Below are 23,902 nucleotides of genomic sequence, written 5' to 3' on the forward strand. Positions count from 1 at the left end.
TCCAACCGGTACTAAAGGGGGGGCCTTTGTACCGGTTGGAGCCACCACCCGGTACTAAAGGGGGTGCGCTGGCTCCAAGAGGTGCGCAAGTTTAGTCCCACCTCGCTAGCCGAGAGGCTACCGCACTGGTTTATAAGCTCCAGTGTGGTAGCTCTCTCGAGCTCCTCTCCTAGTCAGGCCTACTGGGCCTACCTGTCCTCTTCGCCCTGTGGGCCTACTCGGCCTTTGCGGGCCTGCATCCTGGCCCAATAAAAGATTGTGTTCCTAGTCGTATGCACGCTGCTTTGGCCCAGTAGGTGGGCTTTTTTATTTTCTAAATTTTTTTTCGCTTTATTTATTTTTGTTTTATTTATTTTTGAGTTTTTTTGCTGTATTTAGAGTTTCTTTGTGAATATTTTTGCTTTAGGTACAAAAAATTACAAACTTTCTGTTAGTGCCGGTAGTTTTCAAATTTGAATAGTTTAAATTTTGAATTATTTGAAATTTGTGTGAATCACTAGTTTGTGAATAACTTAACTTTGAAAAAAGTTTTTTTAGTGATTCTTTTTTCTTATGTTTAATATTAGTGTGTTTTATCATTATATTCAATTTGGTAATGCTTAGGTTATATAAAAAATGAAATGCCTTTGTAACAGTTCAGTTTTCGTCGGAAACCCTGATACTTCGAAAGAGATTGTCCATTTTGTACACGAAGTGCATCCAGTTTTTGCCGTAACCCTCTCTACTTTCTTGCACATGCTATTTGTATGAAATTATGATACCATGCCAACTTTCAACCTTTTCTGAGTTCATTTGAAATGGTTTTCAATTTCAGGGTCATTTAGCTGGAAAAAATCAGTAAATGCATGAAAAGAATTTGTTTGCACATAAAATTTCTTCGCGTTTCAAATGCCAAAACACATACTACCCTAACTATACAGACATTCCCTCCCGGGTGTGAAACACAGAAGAAAGTAATGATAGTGAAGCCAATCACATCCCAGATCTTTGGGTGTGAAACTTTTTCTTCGCGTCTGTCCCTTTGCGCCGTAGCCATGGAAAATCTTCATCATTTAACTGGATGCTCGGGTCAATATTCACTGTGAATGGAGCAATTTCATCAAACTTTTCATAATCTTCTGACATGTCTGTCTTGTCATCCACTCCCACGATGTTTGTTTTACCTGAAAGAACTATGTGGCGCTTTGGCTCGTCGTATGATCCATTCGCTTCCTTATCTTTTCTTTTTCTCGGCCTGGTAGACATGTCTTTCACATAAAAAACCTGCGCCACATCATTGGCTAGGACGAATGGTTCGTCTTCATACGCAAGATTGTTGAGATCCACTGTTGTCATTCCGTACTGCGGGTCTTCCGTTACCCCGCCTCGTGTCATATTGACCCATTTGCACCGAAACAAAGGGACCTTCAAATCACCTGATCCATAGTTAAGTTCCCATATGTCCTCTATGTAACCATAATATGTTTCCTTTCCCGTGTTGGTTGTTGCATCAAAGCGGACACCACTGTTTTGGTTGGTGCTCTTCTTATCTTGGGCAATCGTGTAAAATGTATTCCCATTTATCTGGTACCCTTTGAAAGTCATTATATTCGAAGATGGTAACTGGGACAGCGAGTACATGTCATTTTGAATATCGCCATCAATCAGGGCACGTTTCTGCAACCAACCGGCGAAAGTCCTCGTTTGTTCGCGTGTAATCCAGTTGTCAGACTTCTCCGGGTGTTTGGACTGTAGAAAATTCTTGTGTTCCTCCATATACGGAGCCACCAAGGCGGAATTCTGTAGAACTGTGTAGTGTGCTTCAGTGAGAGAATGCCCATCCATACATATTATTTGATGCCCTCCTAGCGTGCCTTTTCCTTCCAGTCTGCCCTTATGCCGCGATTCAGGAACACCAATCGGCTTAAGGTCAGGAATGAAGTCAATACAAAACTCAATGACCTCCTCATTTTCATGGCCCTTCGAGATGCTTCCTTCTGGCCTAGCACGGTTATGAACATATTTCTTCAAGACTCCCATGAACCTTTCAAAGGGGAACATATTGTGTAGAAATGCAGGACCCAAAACGTTAATCTCTTCGTAAAGGTGAACTAGGACGTGCGTCATGATGTTGAAGAAGGATGGTGGGAACACCAACTCAAAACTGACAAGACATTGCACCAAATCATTCTGTAACCTTGGTATGATTTCTGGATCGATTACCTTCTGAGAGATTGCACTGAGGAATGCACATAGCTTCACAATGGCTAATCGAATGTTTTCCGGTAGAAGCCCCCTCAATGCAACCGGAAGGAGTTGCGTCATAATCACGTGGCAGTCATGAGACTTTAGGTTCTGGAACTTTTTCTCTGCCATATTTATTATTCCCTTTATATTCGACGAGAAGCCAGACGGTACCTTCATGCTGAGCAGGCATTCGAAGAAGATTTCCTTCTCTTCTTTGGTAAGAGCGTAGCTGGCCTGACCCTGATGTATGCCGTCTTTTCCGTGCATACGTTGCTGGTCCTCCCGTGCCTCTGGTGTATCTTTTGTCTTCCCATACACGCCCAAAAAGCCAAGCAGGGTCACGCAAAGATTCTTCGTCACATGCATCACGTCGATTGCGGAGCGGACCTCTAGGTCTTTCCAATATGGCAGGTCCCAAAATATAGATTTCTTCTTCCACATGGGTGCACGTCCGTCAGCGTCCTTCGGAACAGGTTTTCCGCCAGGACCCTTTCCAAAGATTACCTCCAAATCCTTGACCATATCATGGACATCAGCACTAGTACGGTGGCGAGGCTTCGTCCGGTGATCCGCCTCACCTTTGAAATGCTTGCCTTTCTTTCTTACGGGATGCCTTGTCGGAAGAAATCGACGATGTCCCAGGTACACATTCTTCCTACAACTATCCAAATATATACTGCCGGTATCATCCAAACAGTGCGTGCATCCGCGATATCCCTTGTTTGTCTGTCCTGAAAGGTTACTGAGAGCAGGCCAATCATTGATGGTCACGAACAGCAACGCCTTTAGGTCAAATTCTTCCTGTCCGTGCTCATCCCACGCACGTACACCTGTTCCATTCCACAGCTGTAACAGTTCTTCAACTAATGGCCTTAGGTACACATCAATGTCGTTGCCGGGTTGCTTAGGGCCTTGGATGAGCACTGGCATCATAATGAACTTCCGCTTCATGCACAACCAAGGAGGAAGGTTATACAAACATAGAGTCACAGGCCACGTGCTATGGTTGCTGCTCTGCTCCCCAAAAGGATTAATGCCATCTGCGCTTAGACCAAACCATACGTTCCTTGGGTCACCTGCAAACTCCTCCCAGTACTTTCTCTCGATTTTGGAACAAACGTTTCAACCGTGGTATTATAGGAGCATACCACATCACCTTGGCAGGAATCTTCTTCCTGGGGCGCTCGCCCTCGACATCACCAGGGTCATCACGACTGATCTTATAACGCAATGCACCGCATACCGGGCAAGCGTTCAAATCCTCGTACTCACCGCGGGAGAGGATGCAGTCATTAGGGCATGCATGTATATTTTGCACCTCTAACCCTAGAGGGCAGACAGCCTTCTTTGCTTCATACGTACTCTCGGGCAATTCGTTGTCCTTTGGAAGCATATTCTTTATCATTACCAGCAACTTTCCAAATCCCTTGTCAGATACACCATTCTCTGCCTTCCATTGCAGCAATTCAAGTGTGGTGCCCAACTTTTTTTTGTCAGCTTCGCAATTCGGGTACAACAATTTCTTGTGATCCTCTAACATGCGCTGCAATTTCGTCCTCTCCAGATCACTTGTGCAGTTTCTCTTTGCATCGGCAATGGCCCGACCTAGATCATCAGCGGGCTCATCTGATGCCTCTTCTTCAGCTTCTTCCCGCATTGCCGGCTCAGCTTCTTCCCCCATTGTTGTATCATCGTATTCAGGGAATCCATGGCCAGGATAGCCGTCGTCGTCCTCTTCTTCTTGATTGTCTTCCATCATAACCCCTATTTCTCCGTGCTTGGTCCAAACATTTTAGTGGGGCATGAAACCGGACTCAAATAGGTGGACGTGAATGGTTCTTGAAGTAGAGTAACTGTGACCATTCTTACAGCCAGCACATGGACAAGGCATAAAACCATCCGCCCGCTTGTTTGCCTCAGCGGCAAGCAGAAAAGTATGCACGCCATTAATGAACTCGGGAGAGCATCGGTCATCATACATCCATTGTCGGCTCATCTTCATTACACAACACCAAATAGACCAAATCAGTACAAGTTCATACATAAAGTTCATACATAAAGTTCATATACAACACTTAATTAAATGCAACATACAAATAACTTTCTAGCTAAAGAATTTAAATGCAACAATAAATGCGATGAAGATCGCAACTAAGGTAACAATTGATCCAACAACATAATGATACCAAGCCACACTATCAATCGCATATTTTCTAATCTTTCTAATCTTCAACCTCATTTTCTCCATCTTGATCTTGTGATCATCGACGACATCGGCAACATGCAACTCCAATTCCATCTTCTCCCCTCAATTCTTTTCAATTTTTCTTTCAAATACTCGTTTTCTCTTTCAACTAAATTTAACCTCTCGACAATAGGGTCGGTCGGAATTTCCGGTTCACATACCTCCTAGATAAAAATATCTATGTCAACTTGATGGGCATAATTTGTCATAAACACGAAATGCAACAACTAGTTTTAAAAGAGAATATACCACATCTGAATCATAACAAGGACGAGGTCCGACGGGGACGGATATCAAACCCATGGCACTATGTATAACAAACAACGTACGGGTAAGATAATTATACGAGTAACTATATATCCAAATCACATAAACATCAATTTGGTAATGTAAAACATTCATGAACAAGAGCCTCACCAGAAGGTGGTGCCGGCGACGGGACGGTGCGGGCTATCGACGGTGGTTACGACGGAGATTTAGAAGGCACTAAGTAAACCACACCTACATATGCAAACTAAGTGTTATTTTTGACCTCAAATTGCATATAAATCAAATACTAGCAAATATAATTATTCCTCCCAAATTAATCACTATACAAAGCATTGCAAGAGCTAATATAGCAATGAGAGTTGAAAGGACAAAGTTGCTAACCTTTGTGATCATTTGAATGGATGGGGGCCTTCAAATCTTGACAAATTTTGGGCAAAATTTGTGAGGAGCTCAAGGAGAGAGGGGGAAGAACAGAGGAAGTGAGGGGAAAGGGGAAGAACAGAGGAAGTGAGGGGAAAGAGGAAGAACAGAGTGGCTCGGGGGGACGAAGGGTTTATGTATGTCGACCTTTAGTACCGGTTCGTTCCCCGAACCGGTACTAAAGGTGCTGGACGGGCTCCAGACTGACAACACCCTGCCACCACCCTCTTTAGTACCGGTTCATGGCACGAACCGGTACTATAGGTTCGCCACGAACCGGTACTAATGAGAACGGTCGGCTAGCCGTTGGAACCGGCACTAATGGACACATTAGTGCCGGCTCAAAACCAAACCGGCACTAATGTGTCTCATATTAGGTCCTTTTTCTACTAGTGATCACCACCTCCGAAGAAAGAGATCTAAATACATGGGTATGGGCACTCCCCTTGGCAACTGCCAAGCTTGGGGGAGATGCCCCGGTATCGTATCACCATCACACCTTTACTTTTATCATTTTTCTTTGTTTGATCCTTTTGGTTATATCTTGATCTACTAGGATAAAGTTTTAGTATGATCTAGCTTTGAGTTTTGTTTTGAGATCTATCCATGTAATCGAGTCCGTGAGTTATATATAATAAAGAGCAGTTTGGAGTTGAGGGCTTTGCTTTCTTGCTATGATCTTGAGGGAATAAAATAAGAGAAAGAACAAAAAGAAATAAAAATATCATATAATGATCTTATGGAGAGTGATGACTTCACATATAAAGAGTATGATGAATAAAATTTCTTGAGAGTTGACAAACATAGTTTTGGTCATTGTTGAAATTAATAGGAAGTAATAAAGAAAGAGAGGTTTCACATATAAATATACTATTTTGGACATCTTTTGTAATTATGAGCACTCATTAAAATATGACATGCCAAAAATTTGATGTTGGACAAGGAAGACAACATAATGGGTTATGTTTACTTATATCTGAATAGAAGTTATATTGTCATTGATCCTCCAACATGTTGAGCTTGCTTCTCCCTCTTATGCCAGCCAAATCCTTTGCACCAAGTAGAGATACTACTTGTACATCCAAACATCCCTTAAACCCAGTTTTTCCATGAGAGTCCACCATACCTACCTATGAATTGAGTAAGATCCTTCAAGTAAGTTGTCACCGGTGCAAGCGATAAAAATTGCTCTCTAAATATGTATGATCTATTAGTGTGAAGAAAATAAACTTTATACAAACTTGTGATATGGAAGAAATAGAAGCGACGGCCTGCATAATAAAGTTCTTTAACACAAGCAGCAATATAAATTGACGTTCTTTTGCATTAATATTTTGTGCATCCAACAACCATAAAAGCGCATGGCAACCTCTGCTTCCCTCTGCGAAGGGACTATCTTTTACTTTTATCTTCTTACCCTTATACAAGAGTCATGGTGATCTTCACCTTTCCTTTTTACACCTTTTTCCTTTTGGCAAGCACTATGTGTTGGAGAAAGATCCAGATATATATATCCACTCGGATGTAGGTTATCATAAAGTATTATTGGTGACATTACCCTTGAGGTAAAAGGTTGGGATGCAAAACTATATGCCACTATCTTTCTATGTGTCCGACTGAGGTTTTGAACCCATAAGTATCGCGTGAGTGTTAGCAATTGTGAAAGACTAAATGATAGTTGAGTATGTGAAATTACTCAAAACCTCTTGTATTGACTCTTTCCGATGTTATGACAAATTGTTGAGATCATGGTTTGTTAGTTTTCAATGAAGTTTTTGATTCATACTTTACATTGTGAATGAATTGTTACTTTAGCATAAGAAATTATATGATAATATATGTTGTTGTTCTAAAGATGATCATGAAGCCCTCACTTTCGTATTTTATTTTATCGACACCTCTATCTCCAAACATGTGGACATATTTTGCGATTTCGGCTTTCGCTTGAGGACAAGCGAGATCTAAGCTTGGGGGAGTTGATACATCCATTTTGCATCATGGTTTTATATTGATATTTATTGCATTATGGGCTATTATTACACATTATAGCACAATACTTATGCCTTTTCTCTCTTATTTTACAAGGTTTACATGAAGAGGGAGAATGTCGGCAGCTGGAATTCTGGACTGGAAAAGGAGCAAATCTGAGAGACCTATTCTGCACAACTCCAAAAGTCCTGAAACTTTACGGAGAATTATTTTGGAATTAATAAAAAATATTGGGCGAAGAAAGTACCAGAGGGGCCCCACCAGGAAGCCACAAGGGTGGGGGCGCGCCCTACCCCCCGGGCGCGGCCCCTGCCTTGTGGGCCCCCTGGCAGGCCTCCGGTGCCCATCTTATGCTATATGATGTGTTTTGACCTGGAAAAAATCAAGAGGAAACTTTTGGGACGAAGCGTCGCCATCTCGAGGCGAAACCTGGGCAGAAGCAATCTAGCGCTCCGGCGGAGCTGTTCTGCCGGGGAAACTTTCCTCCGGGAGGGGGAAATCGAAGCCATCGTCATCACCAACAATCCTCTCATCGAGAGGGGGTCAATCTCCATCAACATCTTCACCAGCACCATCTCCTCTCAAACCCTAGTTCATCTCTTGTATCCGATCTTTGTCTCAAAACCTCAGATTGGTACCTGTGGGTTGCTAGTAGTGTTGATTACTCCTTGTAGTTGATGCTAGTTGGTTTATTCGGTGGAAGATCATATGTTCAGATCCTTAATGATAATTATTACTCCTCTGATTATGAACATGAATATGCTTTATGACTAGTTACGTTCGTTCCTGAGGACATGTGAGAAGTCTTTTTATAAGTAATCATGTGAATTTGGCATTCATTCGATATTTTGATGAGATGTATGTTGTCTTTCCTCTAGTGGCGTTATGTGAACGTCGACTACATGACACTTCACCATGATTTGGGCCTAGGGGAAGGCATTGGGAAGTAATAAGTAGATGATGGGTTGCTAGAGTGACAGAAGCTTAAACCTAGTTTATGCGTTGCTATTTAAGGGGTTGATTTGGATCCATATGTTTCATGCTATGGTTAGATTTATCTTAATTCTTCTTTCGTAGTTGCGGATGCTTGCGAGAGGGGTTAATCATAAGTGGGAGGCTTGTCCAAGTAAGGACATCACCCAAGCACCGGTTCACCCATATATCAAATTATCAAAATAACGAACGTGAATCATATGAGCATGATGAAAACTAACTTGGCAGTAATTCCCATGTGTCCTCGGGAGCGCTTTGCATTATATAAGAGTTCGTCCAGGCTTGTCCTTTGCTACAAAAAGGATTGGGTCACCTTGCTGCACCTTAGTTACTTTTGTTACTTGTTACCCGTTACGAATTATCTTATCACAAAACTATTTGTTACCGATAATTTCAGTGCTTGCAGAGAATACCTTGCTGAAAATCGCTTGTCATTTCCTTCCGCTCCTCGTTGGGTTCGACGCTTTTACTTATCGAAAGGACTATGATAGATCCTATATACTTGTGGGTCATCAGGTGCCTCCTAAATTGGTTAGGTGTGCTTGGGAGTCACCAAATCATGTGAGGAAACCAAGAAATTTATGAGGGCAAGGAGAACGTCTACTTCATGAAGATCTACCTTGAGTGAGGTTAGTCCTTCATGGGTGTAAGTCATGGTGGGATAGGCGAAGGTTGCTTCTTTGTGAACCCTTTGTGGGTGGAGCCCTCCATGGATTCGATTTCTATGTTGAATCTTGCAACCATTATTGTAACCTCCATCAACATGGACGTAGATAGCACCACTTATCGGAACCACGAGTCAAAATACTCCGTGTCAATCATTCTTTGCGAATCTCTCAAACTCCACCATTTACTTTTTTGCACGTGCACGATCTTTACTTTCTGTTGACCATACTCTAGATATGCATGCGTAGAGTGTGATTATTATCTAGCTTGTGCTAAAATATGTCTTAAAATAGCTCAATTCGTCGTGCGAGGCAGAGGGCGTGGGAGGCCGCGACAGCTCCCGCGGCCGATGTCGATGAGGCGAAGTCACATTCTTCGGCACCTCAGCGTATGGCCTACAACCCTGGGTGGCATAGTCATGTCGAGGTGGACGTTTCGTCCTCCCTTGAAGCTTCCCGGTCATGAAGGCTTCGGACTCCGGCAGGAAGACCTCACAACGACCGGCACCGTGAAGGCTCCAGACTCCGACAAGGAAGAGTAGGGCATGGGAGACGGCGGCGCCTCGAGCCCCGTAAGCTCGTGCATGTCCCATGTCCTACTCTACCTGACCGGCGACCGGGGGATCACTTCGAGGGGCATAGCCGGCCAACGGACATGGACGCGGCGGAGCCAGACAAGTTTCGCTTAGATTAGGTTTCACATTGCATGTATGTATGGTTTTGAGATTTTGTAATTGAGGTATCCGATTGTGAAAATGTTTTTTTTAGGTGTGCCTGGTCACTATTTGTGGATGCACCTTGGGGGCAGTAGATGTTCTTAGGCTGGTCGTGGTGGGCAGTATCATATAGTAGTATCATGCATATGATACTAATGTATGATGCTACTTCCGTAATGCATAGTACTATCATAAGTTAGTATTTTAGGTTGCCTTATTAATTGGCATGCGTGACACAAAGTAGTACAACATTTAATATGACACGGTATCGATATGGTACCACACCCTCTTTTTTTTTATTTAATTGTGTGCCACATTAAAAAAAGTTTAGTTGGCATGCGTGATACTGCTTGTTAGTCTCATTACGAGGCTCGGAGAAAATGTACAATTTTCATGTAATATTTGGGAAACGTATCTGGTGGTGATTCAGGCGGTGCCTACATTCGAGAGCCAAACGCACGAGAATCGGAGTGTGGGCTGCTCCCCTCCTAGCCTCAAGGGCGGCCTCTCTTCTTCCACCCCCATCTCACACCAAAGCATTCCCCCAAAAATAGATCGCTATGAGGCAACAAGGGACGGGAGATTGCTCCCCTTTCATCTTTTTTTCGTTTCCCGTCCGCCGGATCATGCGGTGCCCAGGCTGGTGGATTGGTGGCGGCTCATCGTTTTCCTCCGGCGAGATTCGGTCCGGGCCGCCGACAACCGGAGGTTTCTCTCTCTCTCTCTCCCCCTTCTTCTTCCCCCCATCCATCCGAATTCCACTCCCGCCGCATGGATCGACCGACGAACCGCAGATCCCATTTGATTTTCGGATCTTTTTTATCAGTATTACTATTGGACTCGTCCTCTTCTCGCCAAAAGTTTCTAATTTTCTTCCCCTTTTCCGTGTCTCAATCCGAATGCAGAGGCACCCAGATCCAGCATCAACAGGTGGCAACCCCTAGCGCGGGCATCAGCCTGTCAAGTTCGGTTGGGCAAATCACCTCCACAAGTTTTGGTCCTAAGATCAGCGATTTGGGGAGGAGAATCGAGCGAGGAAAAATCGGTGCTCGGTCCTTCGGTGTTCTTGAGGTGCCGATCCCCTCTGGGGAGCAATGGCCGGCTGGGCGAGGAATTAGGGGTCGATTAGGCAAGCAAGTAGATCATATATAGGATGAGGTGGCCGAGGAGCAGATTGAAATGGCTCCTCAGTGCATGCCTCATTTCCCTCCTGCTGCTCACGCCAACGGACCGCGGTGGGCTGCTGCTCGTCGCCGCCATCAGGAAGAACTTGTTCTGGCCGCCGCCACCTCCCCAGCCGCCTCCCCCGAGCCGAATAGGTGATGAATTGGTAAGAATTGGAGTTATTATGTCTTGCATTGCATAGTTAAGAAAAGGCGCGCCTAGGCTCGATAGCAAAATGCCTGGCTTAACTGCACTTAATTGTGCTTAAGCGTGCGCTCTCGTAAGAAAAGCGCAATGCTGTGGCTTTTTAAGTTTGTTACATTGGTATATGCCAGGTTTCCGAGGCTTTTTAGAAATGTCTTAGGTCTTTCGTCTATGCGCATTAGGCCAGGTGAAAATGACAAGAACTGATCAGTAGCACCATGACCATCACGCTCTCATCCTGTTACTATTTTTTTTTCTCCTTAGTAACGTTTTTGCCATCACACCTTTTCACCCTGGTAGTTTTTTTTCCCCATCTAATTGTTAATTACTTCTATATGTGTACCTTGCCAACTTCTAGGAATGTTAGCTATATATCCTTTTTATAAATGAGAAACACCCGCCTTCTCAAGAAACATCAAGTGCTGACTATATGATTCATGTTGTAAGTTAAAGTACAATATCCACATATTAACTAACTGTTATTTCTCGTACATTGCATTACACTCAGGTGGAACAATTATGGCTGAACTGTAGTCTAGATAGGATAATCCTTCATGATGTTAAAAACCAGTCCCATCACACCCTTGCATTCAGCACCAAGGAAGGAATGCGCACTTCTTTGTCTCCAGAAGTTGCCGATACTATTCTGGACTGCTTAAGCAAGCATAATTTTCCTTTGCCACATGTCTCTGGGCACACACAGGATGAAGATGCTGAGGAGGAGGCAGGAAGCTTATTGCCACATTCCAATAATTTCAAACTATCTTTTGCATCAAAAATAAGATATCTTCTTGAAGGAGCTTCAACATCACATTATTCTTTGTCACCGCCAGCAAAAGAAGCAATCAGGGGTCTTTTCTCTTCCGAAGCAGAGGATCGTCCGCTAGCCGTCAGCATAAAAATTTCTTTGGGAAAGAAGCGCAAGGATGATGACTCGGGTTCATCCACTGCTGTCATTGGTGCAGTGGCTTGTGTAGCATTGGTGGCCCTTGTCGGTAGCTTGTGTGGGATGTGTGACGAAGAGCCAGCGTCACCGTATGATCTAGTGGGGGGTGGTGAACTAACAGGTGGTGTTAGCTCAGTTTTGTTTAGTTTCCATTCATTATGTTACATGTCATTTACTTGTATTTATTCCTTTGTGTGCATCAGGTTCTTCCCGTAAGGATTCCGCCACCCAGATCGATGTCAGTAGGCTGGGAGGATTGTCAAACAGTGCATCTGAGAAACAGCAGTCTGAATTTACAGTACCAGTAATGAAGTTGAATGTTGAAAGACCAGCCACGAAACTGAAGTCAGTAGGAGCAGCATCAATGAAGGAAGAACTAATGGAGCGACACAGCAGATTTGCTTCGTACGAAGTAACGACCATTGCTGGACAGCCGACGGCCAAACCCGAGAAGGCTGCAGTTTCTTCTGCAGGTCCAGCTCCGCCACCTCCTCCTCCACTTCCAGGTGCACCAGCACCACCACCTCCTCCTGTAGTTCCAGGTGCACCAGCACCACCACCAGGTGAACCAGAACCAGCACCAGCACCAGGTGAACCAGCACCACCACCAGGTGCATCAGGTGCACCAGCACCACCACCAGATGCACCAGGTGCACCAGGTGCACCAGCGCCAGCACCACCACCACCAGGTGCACCAGGTGCACCAGCAGCACCACCACCACCACCAGGTGCACCAGCACCACCACCGCCACCAGGTGCACCAGCACCACCGCCGCCACCAGGTGCACCGGCACCACCACCGCCTGCACCAGGTGCACCCGCACCACCACCGCCTGCACCAGGTGCACCCGCACCACCACCGCCTGCACCAGGTGCACCAGCACCACCACCGCCTGCACCAGGTGCACCCGCACCACCACCTGCACCAGGTGCACCCGCACCACCTCCAAAGCCGGGCGGGCCTCCTCCTCCAGGGCCACCAGCACCTCCTGGTGCAAGGGCTGGAGCAGGACCTGGACCTCCACCTCCACCTCTAAAAGGTGGTGGACCGGGGGGACCTCCGCCACCAGCAATGCCCGGTGGTCCAAGAAAAGGACCTCCGCCGCTTAAGAAGCCAGGAGCTGCAGCTCCTGTTGCAGACTCTTCGAAAACAAAGTTGAAGCCCTTCTTCTGGGATAAAGTTACTGCAACAGATCAAGCAATGGTGTGGGATCAAATTAAAGCAGGATCCTTCCAGTAAGCGAGCCGGTCCTCTCTTGTTATTATTTCTTCTTATGCTGCTGATGTTGTTTTTTATATCTCACTCTACTTCTTACTTGCTGTTGCGATTAACTCTTCAATCGTACTAATTCATTTGTAGGTTTAATGAGGAGATGATCGAGTCTCTTTTTGGTTGCAAACCTGTTGACAAAAGTAATGATAGCAAAAAAGAGCCAGCAAAGGAAGCTCCTCAAGTCGTTAGGATCCTAGATGCTAAAAAGGCACAGAATTTATCAATATCACTGAAGGCACTCAGTGTTACAGCTCAAGACGTGCATACTGCAGTTACAGAAGGTAAAGCGACACATTGTGTTTTTACTTTAAAAGTTGCCCTCCACAAGCACATTGCAGTGCCCAGTTTGTGTTTTGTTCTCCTTTCTAAAATCGACTATCTCTTCGATACATGAACTGTGCTCCATATGCATGGTGAGGAGGTGACAAATACATGGATGGATCTTTTGTTTGAGTCAAGCACTGCACTTTACGATATAAACTCTTGAATTTTGTTCTATGGTAAGCTGGGACCAATAAATAGTTGGGCATGTTTGTTCCCTTTGGTAATTGGATGCAGGGCATGATCTCCCAGCCGATTTGATAACAACCTTGCTACGGTGGACCCCAACCAGTGATGAGGAGCTAAAGCTTCGGCTCTACACTGGAGAGATGAGTCAACTTGGTCCAGCGGAGCAATTCTTGAAGACCATCATTGACATCCCATACATTTTCCAGCGCTTGGAGACTTTGCTTTTGATGGCCAGTTTGACGGAAGAAGCTACAGGTGTGGAGCAGTCATTCAAAACCCTAGAGGTAAATTAAGCTAAGATTTAGCAGATGCCTCATTCTACTGACCAATATATGCACTAATTAAGATTTACTAGTCAATCAGGTTGCCTGCGACGAGCTTAGGCACAGCCGTCTTTTCAAGAAGCTACTGGAGGCTGTACTTAAAACTGGCAACCGAATGAATGATGGCACCTTTCGAGGGGGAGCACAGGCGTTCAAACTGGACACCCTCCTGAAGCTGGCTGATGTCAAGGGGCTCGATGGCAAGACGACGCTGCTGCATTTCGTCGTCCAGGAGATCGTCCGCTCGGAGGGTGTCCGTGCTGTGCGGGCGGCCAAGGAGCAGAACAGCAGCGTCTCCAGCGTGAGCGGTGGCACCGATGATCTCTCCGAGGATGTCGGCGACGACACGGAGCACTACAAGCAGCTTGGCCTCGAAGTGGTGTCCGGCCTGTCTGACGACCTCCAGAATGTCCGCAAGGCAGCGATCCTCGACGCGGACGCGCTTACCATACAGGTAGCGAGCCTCGGGCACAGGCTGGTGAAGGCGAACGAGTTCTTGAACACGGGCATTAAGAGCTTGGAGGAGGAGAGCGGGTTCCAACGCAAGTTGGCCCAGTTTGTAGAGAACTCCCAGGCGCAGGTGACCCGCCTGCTGGAGGAGGAGAAGAAGCTCCGCTTGATGGTGCGCTCCACCGTGGACTACTTCCACGGCAGCAAGGGGAAGGACGAGGGCCTGCGCCTGTTTGTCGTCGTGCGTGACTTCCTGGTGATACTGGAGAAGGTGTGCAAGGAGGTGAAAGACGCGGCTGCTTTGGCCGCCAAAGCAGCCGCTGCCAACAAGAAACCGGCGGCAGCGGCAGCACCGGCGAAAGGGGGCAAGCAGCCGTCCCAGTCACAGCAATCCTTCCGCGACCCTCGGCAAGCTCTCAAGCCCGCGATCCAAGGCCAGAGGGCAAAGCCGGACAGCAGCTCCAGCTCTGATTCTGACTAGCACCTAGCTTTCTAGGCTAGCTACATCAATCATGATCATGGCAAGGTAAGTACCTCATGGATGGCAACAGCATACACATGAAGGAATGGAGGAGCAGCCTTGACCTCTGCTATGTATGTATATATGTCTGTCTGTCTGTATGTATGTATCATTCTGCATTTCACATCACACTGTTGTTAGAGCGATGGGATGAGATCCAGATCCCAGCGTAGGTAGGGTAGTTAAGGGGATGTGGATGGTAGGTCAGGTCAATTGACTGCTTGTAATCTTACCTTCTGTACTTTTACTTAGTCTTCGCCAACTAATTATACATGCGGCCGGGTGTCTTTTTTTTTCTAGGGTGCTTTGCACCCTTTTCCAGCATGAGATACACACATGTCAAAAAATCACGTTGCTTTTTTCTTCGATAAAGGGTGTTTTTATTGACTCATAATGTGGCATCAAGAGGATACAAAACACAATGAGTAACACCCGGCCTCTGCATAGCAAAAAATCACACACTCACTGCTGAAGATCTTTGATTCCATAGTCATTCTCTAGGAGACCAGATACAGCTATGTAAGCAACTATCTGTTTCCAACCGGACAACTGCCGCAAAAAAAAAAACCTAAATTATGTTTTTCCTATATACATGCTTTCTTGTAAGATTGATTTGCACTATCTGGAGTTGTGTATGATCGAGTTCAAGTCCAGCTTTTCACCAGTGCAAACTCTGCAGATTTATTAACTGCCATTGAGAAATGAGCAATGCATAATTTGAGTATTCTACAAATCTCGATAAATTAGCTGTAATGTTCTAGAGAACCAAGGAGATATTTTTTTGCAGGGGAGAACCAAGGAGATATTACAAGAATATCTAAGGGTTGGATATCTTTCCAGAGAATTATAGAGTAGATATACTATGTACTAAGAGATCAGATAGTTACTCCCTCTATAAAGAAATATAAGAGCATTTAGATCACTAAGAGCGTTTAAGAGCATTTAGATCACTAAGAGCGTTTAGATCACTACTTAGTGATAGTGATCTAAACGCTCTTATATTTCTTTACAGATGGAGTACTTGGCAACAATCCAACGCTCTTGTAATGGAGACGCACGAGAATGAGCTACAACAGTGTGTCTTGTACCAAGCTTATTATCAGGCGGCCTTTACATTCAATCTAAACTTGTCACATTTTTCACTAGTACCAGCACTCTCTACTTGCTACATTGTTCACTAGTAGCCGCACTCTCTTAGCGGAAGAGTGATCTCGCTTAGCAAGAGTATTAGCTACTACATTCGTCAATGTTATGTATGCGTCGAAGATGGCCACATATGGGCCCAAAAAGAACCGTCCATCCTACATAAACATTTATCACCTTCAAGCAATCAAAGTTCACAACAATACACTTACACCCTGACTAATTGGCTAACCTAGAAAAAGAGAGTTGATTTGTGTTATTGTGAAGAGTGTGGTTTCAGATACTATGCCGATTCCAAGTAGTGTGAGTATAAGGCCACCACAAATTCTTTACATTACCCAAACAAATTCAAACATGTCTCTTTTTTTGCGGGAAAAAAATCAAACATGTCTTGCAGAGACTGCTCACATAACAACATCCCGTTGAGATTGGAACATGGCAAAGAAAGGTGCTGAATTGTATGTTAGATGCCATACGTTTTCCGATTTGAAATGTAAGATGGTTAGACAATGTTGTCGGTAACTTGATCTTCAAAAATTCAGCTTGAAGTTTATATCAGTTGGGGTACTTGAAAGTATGCAAGATAATTCTAGGAAAATAGTTCAAATTATTCAGCTTAGTTCTATCCATCCCACCCAAATTAGTGCAAATATTTTGTAGATGATATTTTAACTATCAATATGATGGCTTTTTTTTTTTTGAGAAAGATCAATATGATGGCTAGTTCATCTAGTTAAGAGAAAACGAGTCTTTATAGAAAGGAACTCTGTCAAACAGGTGTATTTATCATCTAGAACTTAAAAATGTTAAATATTTTAAATATTGCTAGGGACAAAATTCAGACGAGACACCCCTCGTTACTTATGCTAAGTGACTTTTTTTTATCTCTACTTCTTATTCTACATGTCTGAAACTATGCAAAGAGAAATCAAACTTAAAATAAATTGCAAAATAGAATAAAAAGCACACGATTTGCAAAGAATAGAATAAAAAATACTAACAATAAATTGTTTTGTTCGAACTATAAAATTTGAAAACTATACTTCCAGATGCTAAAAATGATGAAAATGGTAATTTTTGATCAAGAAATTCAGAAAACTTTAAGCGGAGTTTTGACACGTGAAAATTTCATTTTTCACATTAAAAATTTTGAATTATAATTTTTTAAAATATATAAATTGAATAAAGAGAATAGTAGAGTATTGAGGATTGCGGCGTGGTAAGGAAACTAGTCACCAAGAGCATTGCATACATGTAAAGAAGTTGAACGCCATCCTAGGTGCGGCATAATGTGGGACTTTGGGGCAATTGGTGGAGCAGCCGTGAGACGGAAAATCTTAGCACTCGCCTTGGTAGAGAAGGAACTGCCGCCCCCTCTCCCTGTTAGGCCTACCCTTTTACAGTTGTTATTTGTTTTCTATCTATGCATTATAAATTATCTTTCCTATTATTTATTTTATACATTATAAATGTATTTTTCCTAGTATTATTTTAGTACATTATTTCTTTCTTTTCACTTATTTATTTTAATACATTTTAATAAAAGTGTTTGGCTAGTAGTTATGTTGTAATCGACATGATTTCCAACCTAGCATAGCAGTTTATTGAGAACCTATCTTGCCCACCCAGACTTTGTATGCGACCGGTGCACCAAACGTTAAAATTGAGATGCTACAAGTTAAAAGAAATTCTGAAAATAATGAGCTTATGGACATAAGGTGTATCTAACATGAAAATAAAAATGAATAACAACTTCGTCTCGCAGCTTGAGAAAGAAAAATAACACATTCAGCATGGCCAGTGTTAATTCCCCTAACGTGCCTGATTCGTAGCCCAATTTGAATTACACACTATCCGTTACATGATTTGTTATTTTTGTTTCTCGAGCTGCGAGTATGAGCTACAGGAAAAAAATCTCACATGATAAATGTTTATTGTTTCAATTTACTCAATTATTTTCAGAAATTTTAAGAATATTTATTAATACATGCTGGACATGAAGTTCGCTTGCATGCGACATGCGCTCGGAGTTTAGTCTATGGGGCACAGAACTTGTCAACAAGTTTTGTTATCGCGGGTAAAACACTTGTATTACTCAATCACATGAGGATTACAATCAACATTGTTCATCTCAATCGCAGCTGGAGGTCCAGACCCTAACCAAGTCATTGTTCTACCTTCAGTACGAGCAAAAATAGCTAAAGAATTGCTAACCCTATTTTTGAGAGCGTCTAACATGAGTAATACTAGTTCTCCGAAGGGTAGGAGCAGCTTTTGTCTCCTTAACCAAAGAAGAATAAACATATGTCATGTACTAGTACGGTGGAACATATTAAATGGAGATGTTTTCCAGTGCACAACATCATTATCTGCTTCTGTTGTCGTGTGATCCTTTGATCCGATAAACATTTTCACAGACAATCATTTCCAATCCATTGTTTTCAGAGATGATTGCCTCAAAGGCCTGCCGTCTTTTTGAGTTTTTTGTAAAACAAAAATGTCAAATCCCACCTTTTATTTTATTTATTTTTACATTTTTAAAAGGAAGTGCCAAAGCCCCAATGGAAGTTTTTTATTTTTTTGAGGGGAAGCCCCAATGGAAGTGTGAGAGCCTAGTGAGGGAGATACCTCGTTCTGTTTGGGCCATGGCCCAAGGCCCTTCCCAACTCCTCCTTCCCGGCCCGTCGGTTTCCTCTTCTCCCTCAGACTTCCTCGGCGTGCGTGCGTGCGGCCCTGCTCAAGCGCGATGGGGGGCAGCTCCAACACGAGCGGCGGCGGTGGCGCCGGAGGGAAGGACAAGGACAAGGGCTCCTCGGTCTCCTTCACGGAGGGCGAGAAGGTGCTCGCCTACCACGGCCCGCTCCTCTACGAGGCCAAGGTTCCCCCCTTCCCCCTCTCTCCCCACCTCCCATTCCGGTCTAGGGTTCGCCCGCCGCCGCGTCCGCTCCCCGGAGGTTATTTCTGCTTCTTTGTTCCATTTTTTCTGGCTGCGGCTAGGGTTTGGGGCGGAGCCGTCAGAGTAGACGAGGGTTTAGGGAGTTGTCAACTTGTAATCCAAGGCCATAGATGGCGCGCGCACACACACACAGTTATTTTTTCAGAGAAAAACATAACACCGCTCTTCCCATTTTTCGGGGACGCAAACCAACTCTTCTCCGCTCTGCCATGAACCCATGCACAAGTTGCCAACCAAAAGCGGATAAATAGAAAAGGCTTTTTGGGTTTTTTTTTTAAATTTCTAGAATGAAAGTCTTTATGCTCTTATTAATAAGATTACCTATGCGCTGTTGCTGTAGGCGCTAAATTTTTATTCAGAGCACACATATAGACATGAGTTTGTGAATATCTCGGTACATACTTTCTGCTGGTATTTTTTATGCATGTTTGAATATGTTGCTGATGACAACTTTTTGTTTTGGCTTTGTATAGGTTCAAAAAACTGAAAATCGGGAGGGCGAGCGGCGGTATTTCGTCCATTATCTTGTAAGTCCCCCAAATCGCCATTGTAAAACATGATAATTGCCTGAAAGCATTGTTTCCTCATTGTCTTGAAAATATTGGTCACTCTTAGTATTAAGACGTCGGAAGATATAATTTCTATATATGTGTCTGCTCTTCCTTGTAGGTCCTTTTTTTTCTGCTGTTATTAAGTTTGTGTCTTCCCTTTTTGCAGGGCTGGAATAAAAAGTAAGTGCGTACCACAGTGGCTGTTAGATAAGTCTTTCCATGTTCTCTTATTACTTTGTTCCTGTTCTTTCTATTGATGCATACGTCAGTGATATTTGTAAGATATGTACTTCTTTGGTTGCAATGTACCGTATCTGATGTTCTTATTGGTCAAGCAATTGACATCATCATTACATACAGTAGCCATTCTATCATTATAAGTTCAACTCTTTACAAAGGAAATGTTGTAAACTTAGTTAAACACAGATTTACTATTGCTCCTCTTATTTCAGCTCAAGAAATAAAATTCCGTGCCGTGTCTTGGAAATAATTGGACTTCTTTGGTTTTCTGTATCTGCCCATCTTTGGAATCATGGAAAACTGAGCAACCACCTAGTTTTCATGAGGGTTATGAAATTATGCATGGCTTTTCACTTCTTAGCATTGACTAAACCAAATGCCTTTTCGTTTAGCCAGATATATTTGTCTCAAATAATTTGCTTCTTTTTATGTAACATTACATTATTTCAAAAGCCTTGATTTTGACTTGTCGCAGCTTTAGTACAACTTGAGCACAAGGTTGTACTGAGCTGCGACAAGTAATATGGATCTGAGGGAGTACTTTATTTGCTCATTATCACAATCAAGGCCCTGGATTGTGTCCCATAAGGATGTCTAATGGTCCCATTCTTGTTTTTGCTTTGTTTCTATGACTCATTTTATTTTTAGCTTTGCATTTCATTTCCTGAAGTTCGAAGATTGTGGTAATGAAGGCAGCTTAGACAGGGTATTGATATGTCTCAGCAGTCTTAAGTGATTCCATGTTCTTTGTATGACTGAGTTTTGAGTGGATGGTGGATGGGATTCAGCAATATGAATAAAGCAGAAGGATGGAGGGATTGGTTCAGTAATTGTGCCAATCAAAATTCTGCTTTCATGCACTTGCCAGCTTCGAAGTGTGTGGTTTGTCCTCTGTTTATATGGACATCTGAATGAGCTAATACAGCTGTTTGAGTGGCTTGGTAAATAGATCATTTGCGGAAGAGGGTTCCTGTGTTAGTTGCTACCTGCTGTTAATATGAACAACCAAAAAGAATTGACTTGCAGGGCCATCTTTTTGACAGGCATCTCATCTTCACATTTATGGTTGCACACAGTTATATTCCATTAACATTTCATGAATCCCTGTTGAGTGCTTGCTTCTGTCATTTTAATCATGTCAGCATTACTGCAGTTAATTAATTGTCCATCCCTGCTGTTCTAATCCTCCATGTACAGTTGTACACATTCTTTTCAACTTATTCAGTTTTCAGTGGTTATAGATGTGATGAATGGGTCGCAAGTGATTGTTTATTGAAGTTGACAGAGGAGAATGTTCGCAAACAACTAGAGCTGAAAAACCAGTCAGTGGATAAAACCGTCAAGATTGGTGGACGGTCAGCACAGCATAACCCAGAAGGCTCTAATGGTTAGTGACATTTTGCAGTAGTAGCATCATCTTGCAACTGAACATCTTGATCATCTGATTGACTGATGTATCTCAAATTCCATCCTGGATATCTTCTTTTGAAGTAAATTGTTAAGTTGCAATCCATTGTTGAAGTGATTTTGTGACGGGTGCTGAAATAACTTTTCGTGATAGATAAGTATGTCACTCGTTATACATGTCTGCACTAATGCAGTAATGAATATAGAGCACAATGTTCTAAAAGGTGCTAGGTTCTAGTAAGGGTGTCTCTTGGAGCCTAGGTAGGCTAGGTAGCTGCCTTTCAGAACTTTGATAGGGCATTTAGGAAGTTCACATATCTTGACCTTCTTTATATTTTTTGGTTGAAATTTCTTCTTGGCTGATTGGCTCTCATATTTGCTTTCAGCAGATGCAAAAGCCGATAAAGAGGACACTAAGGGTCTTGGTAAGTCTGCTGTTCTCTTTAACAAAATTCCTTGTGTCATTTGTTTCTTTTATCCTATTGGTGCATTTATCTGTTTTCAGATTTTTCCCAGCTACTTATTTGTATAATACATACTTTAATATAGTTGTTATATTGAAATTCCAGTCAAGGGAAAGAAGCGCAAGAATCAGCTTGGCGTTGAGGTGGCTATCATTCCCAAACATGTACATTGTGAAATACTGCCTCCATCCGGAAATACTTGTCGGAGAAATGGGAGTATTTGATTTGATTTTCTATAAAGTTCATATTCTTGCGTATTATCCATATACAGAACAAACAATACTAATATTAAACATATCTCCTTTTGCGCTTCTGTTCTATTCCAAAATGCTAATACTTATGTATTGTTTACTTTATTTTATAATTTGCATAAGTCCAGTGGGCCGAAGGCTAGTTTATTTCTTTCTAAATATCTTCAAATTTCCTTGACCGAGGATGATATTTCACAAAAAAAAAGTATGACTACTGTGCAATACATGATGCATTCTCTTGCCGTCTTGTAATCAAGTAGTGTGGCAAATTATTAAACAATAATATGCGGGACAAACAATTGTCTGTGCACTTTATTAGGCTCCCTATAGTTTATAGGATCTCAAGTACTCAATGGACCCATCATTTTGTAGGATGCAAAACAGTAGCCTTCTTAATTTACCATGTGTCAAAAAACAAGAGCGGAGATATGGGTCGTACTTGCATATGGTAATATTATCTGGACCGTTGGTTGGGCTAGATCTGCAGGTGGGAAGGGCATTGAATGAAAAGGGTGTGAGCCGTGGAAATTGCCGTATATCGGGTGGCAAGCGTATGCACGCCGTATGTGTACAGCCGCGCGGCAAGGCGTGGCAAGTCCACCTTCCGGGAAACAGCGTTCCGGTCGTGTGCACCATGAACTATAAATGCTAGTACAGCGCAGTACTTCCAGTGTGTAATTTTGATGCATTTGAATATCAGGCTGGTCATAGTGAGGAGTAATTTAGAGTAGTAACATAGGGGGTACATGCATATGTTACTATTTTATGTTACTACCTTCATAGTGGGTGGTGTCATAAGTGTGGTAACATAGAGATACTCATTTATTGCTTTGTGGGATCTATAGTAGTGATCTATGTGTGGCATAGAGCATGTACGAATCTAACATTTTGCTTGTCCGTGCAAATACGTGAACACAACATAGAACTGATCCATGATAAATAATAAAGTGCCAATATAATAATATTAAAATATATAAAACATATTTAGCATTACATGGATCAAGACACGGAAATAATCTACCGCGCCCTAAACTTTTTCCAAATATGCTCAATCAAATCATTTTTTAGAGCTCTATGTGTTGGACGATCCCGGATTCTAGCATCTCTTTCCAGTACCTCGGCAAATACAGGCATGTCACCGTGAACAAATATCGATGGAAAGGCAATAGATGAGCCTGCTTCCTCATTCAAATCAACAATATTGCTCGCCTCTTCTTTTTTGTCCTCGACTATCATATTGTGTAGAAAGATGCAAGCTGTCATAATATTGTGGATATCGCCCCATTCATATAAACGTGCCGGACGGCGTAGAATGGTCCAGCGTGCCTGGAGCACACCAAATGCGCGTTCCACATCCTTCCTTACCGATTCTTGACATGCGGCAAATAACTTATGCTTTTCAGTTTGTGCCATCGGTATTGACTTCATGAATCACTAGTACTCCCTATGTTCCTTTATATAGTGCGTGTTTGGCCTGGGCTGCAATACCAAGGAGTGTGCTGGCGTGCGTACGGTGAACCCTGATGCCCTCCACTCAGTCTGCTCACATGCATGTGTCCAACAATGGACACTTCCCAGCCACACACTCTCAGCCCAGCCAAGGGTATTTTTGTCCAAAACTACAACTGCGCACTACATTGTGGAATTTTGCTAGAAAAATAAGGCGCACTACATACAAGAACGGAGGGAGTAGAAAACAGGGCTATGGTTCCGGGCCAATATTCACATTAGTCCAGGTTCAGTCACGAACCGGGACTAATGTGAGCATTGGTCCCGGTTCGTGCGGCTAAGGCATTAGTCCCGGTTCACCTGTGCCCTTTAGTCCCGGTTTGTGCCTCAAACCGGGACTAAAGGGTGCGATGCCCTTTAGTCCCGGTTCGTGCCTCAAACCGGGAATAAAGATTAGACCTTTAGTCTCGGTTTGAGACACGAACCGGTGCTAATGGGGTTGAGACCTTTAGTCCCGGTTCGTGCCA

The 23,902-nt window shown here is 43.3% G+C and overlaps 2 protein-coding genes and 1 pseudogene across 2 annotated transcripts; 2 read left to right on the forward strand and 1 right to left on the reverse strand.

The window, feature by feature from the left end:
• The first annotated feature begins 10,552 nt into the window (after nt 1–10,552).
• On the forward strand, nt 10,553–14,865 carry LOC119352887 (formin-like protein 18). The gene is made up of 8 exons (XM_037619477.1): nt 10,553–10,854; nt 11,401–11,959; nt 12,042–12,401; nt 12,603–13,074; nt 13,199–13,392; nt 13,670–13,905; nt 13,985–14,667; nt 14,712–14,865. Exons 1-8 carry the CDS (start codon nt 10,678–10,680, stop codon nt 14,863–14,865), a joined length of 2,835 nt encoding a protein of 944 aa, XP_037475374.1. The 5' UTR covers nt 10,553–10,677.
• Nucleotides 14,866–18,803: 3,938 nt separating this feature from the next.
• Nucleotides 18,804–21,968, forward strand: LOC119357466 (protein MRG1-like). Its single transcript, XM_037624406.1, has 6 exons — nt 18,804–18,935; nt 19,487–19,540; nt 19,731–19,744; nt 21,037–21,191; nt 21,598–21,636; nt 21,781–21,968. The coding sequence occupies exons 1-6, from the start codon at nt 18,804–18,806 to the stop codon at nt 21,897–21,899; spliced, it is 513 nt and encodes a 170-aa protein (XP_037480303.1). The 3' UTR covers nt 21,900–21,968.
• A 975-nt stretch (nt 21,969–22,943) lies between these two features.
• The window catches only part of LOC119352889, a 2,592-nt pseudogene continuing 1,633 nt past the window's right edge, over nt 22,944–23,902 (reverse strand).

Source organism: Triticum dicoccoides, chromosome 2A (genome assembly GCF_002162155.2).
Source record: "Triticum dicoccoides isolate Atlit2015 ecotype Zavitan chromosome 2A, WEW_v2.0, whole genome shotgun sequence".
Classification (NCBI taxonomy): domain Eukaryota; kingdom Viridiplantae; phylum Streptophyta; class Magnoliopsida; order Poales; family Poaceae; genus Triticum; species Triticum dicoccoides.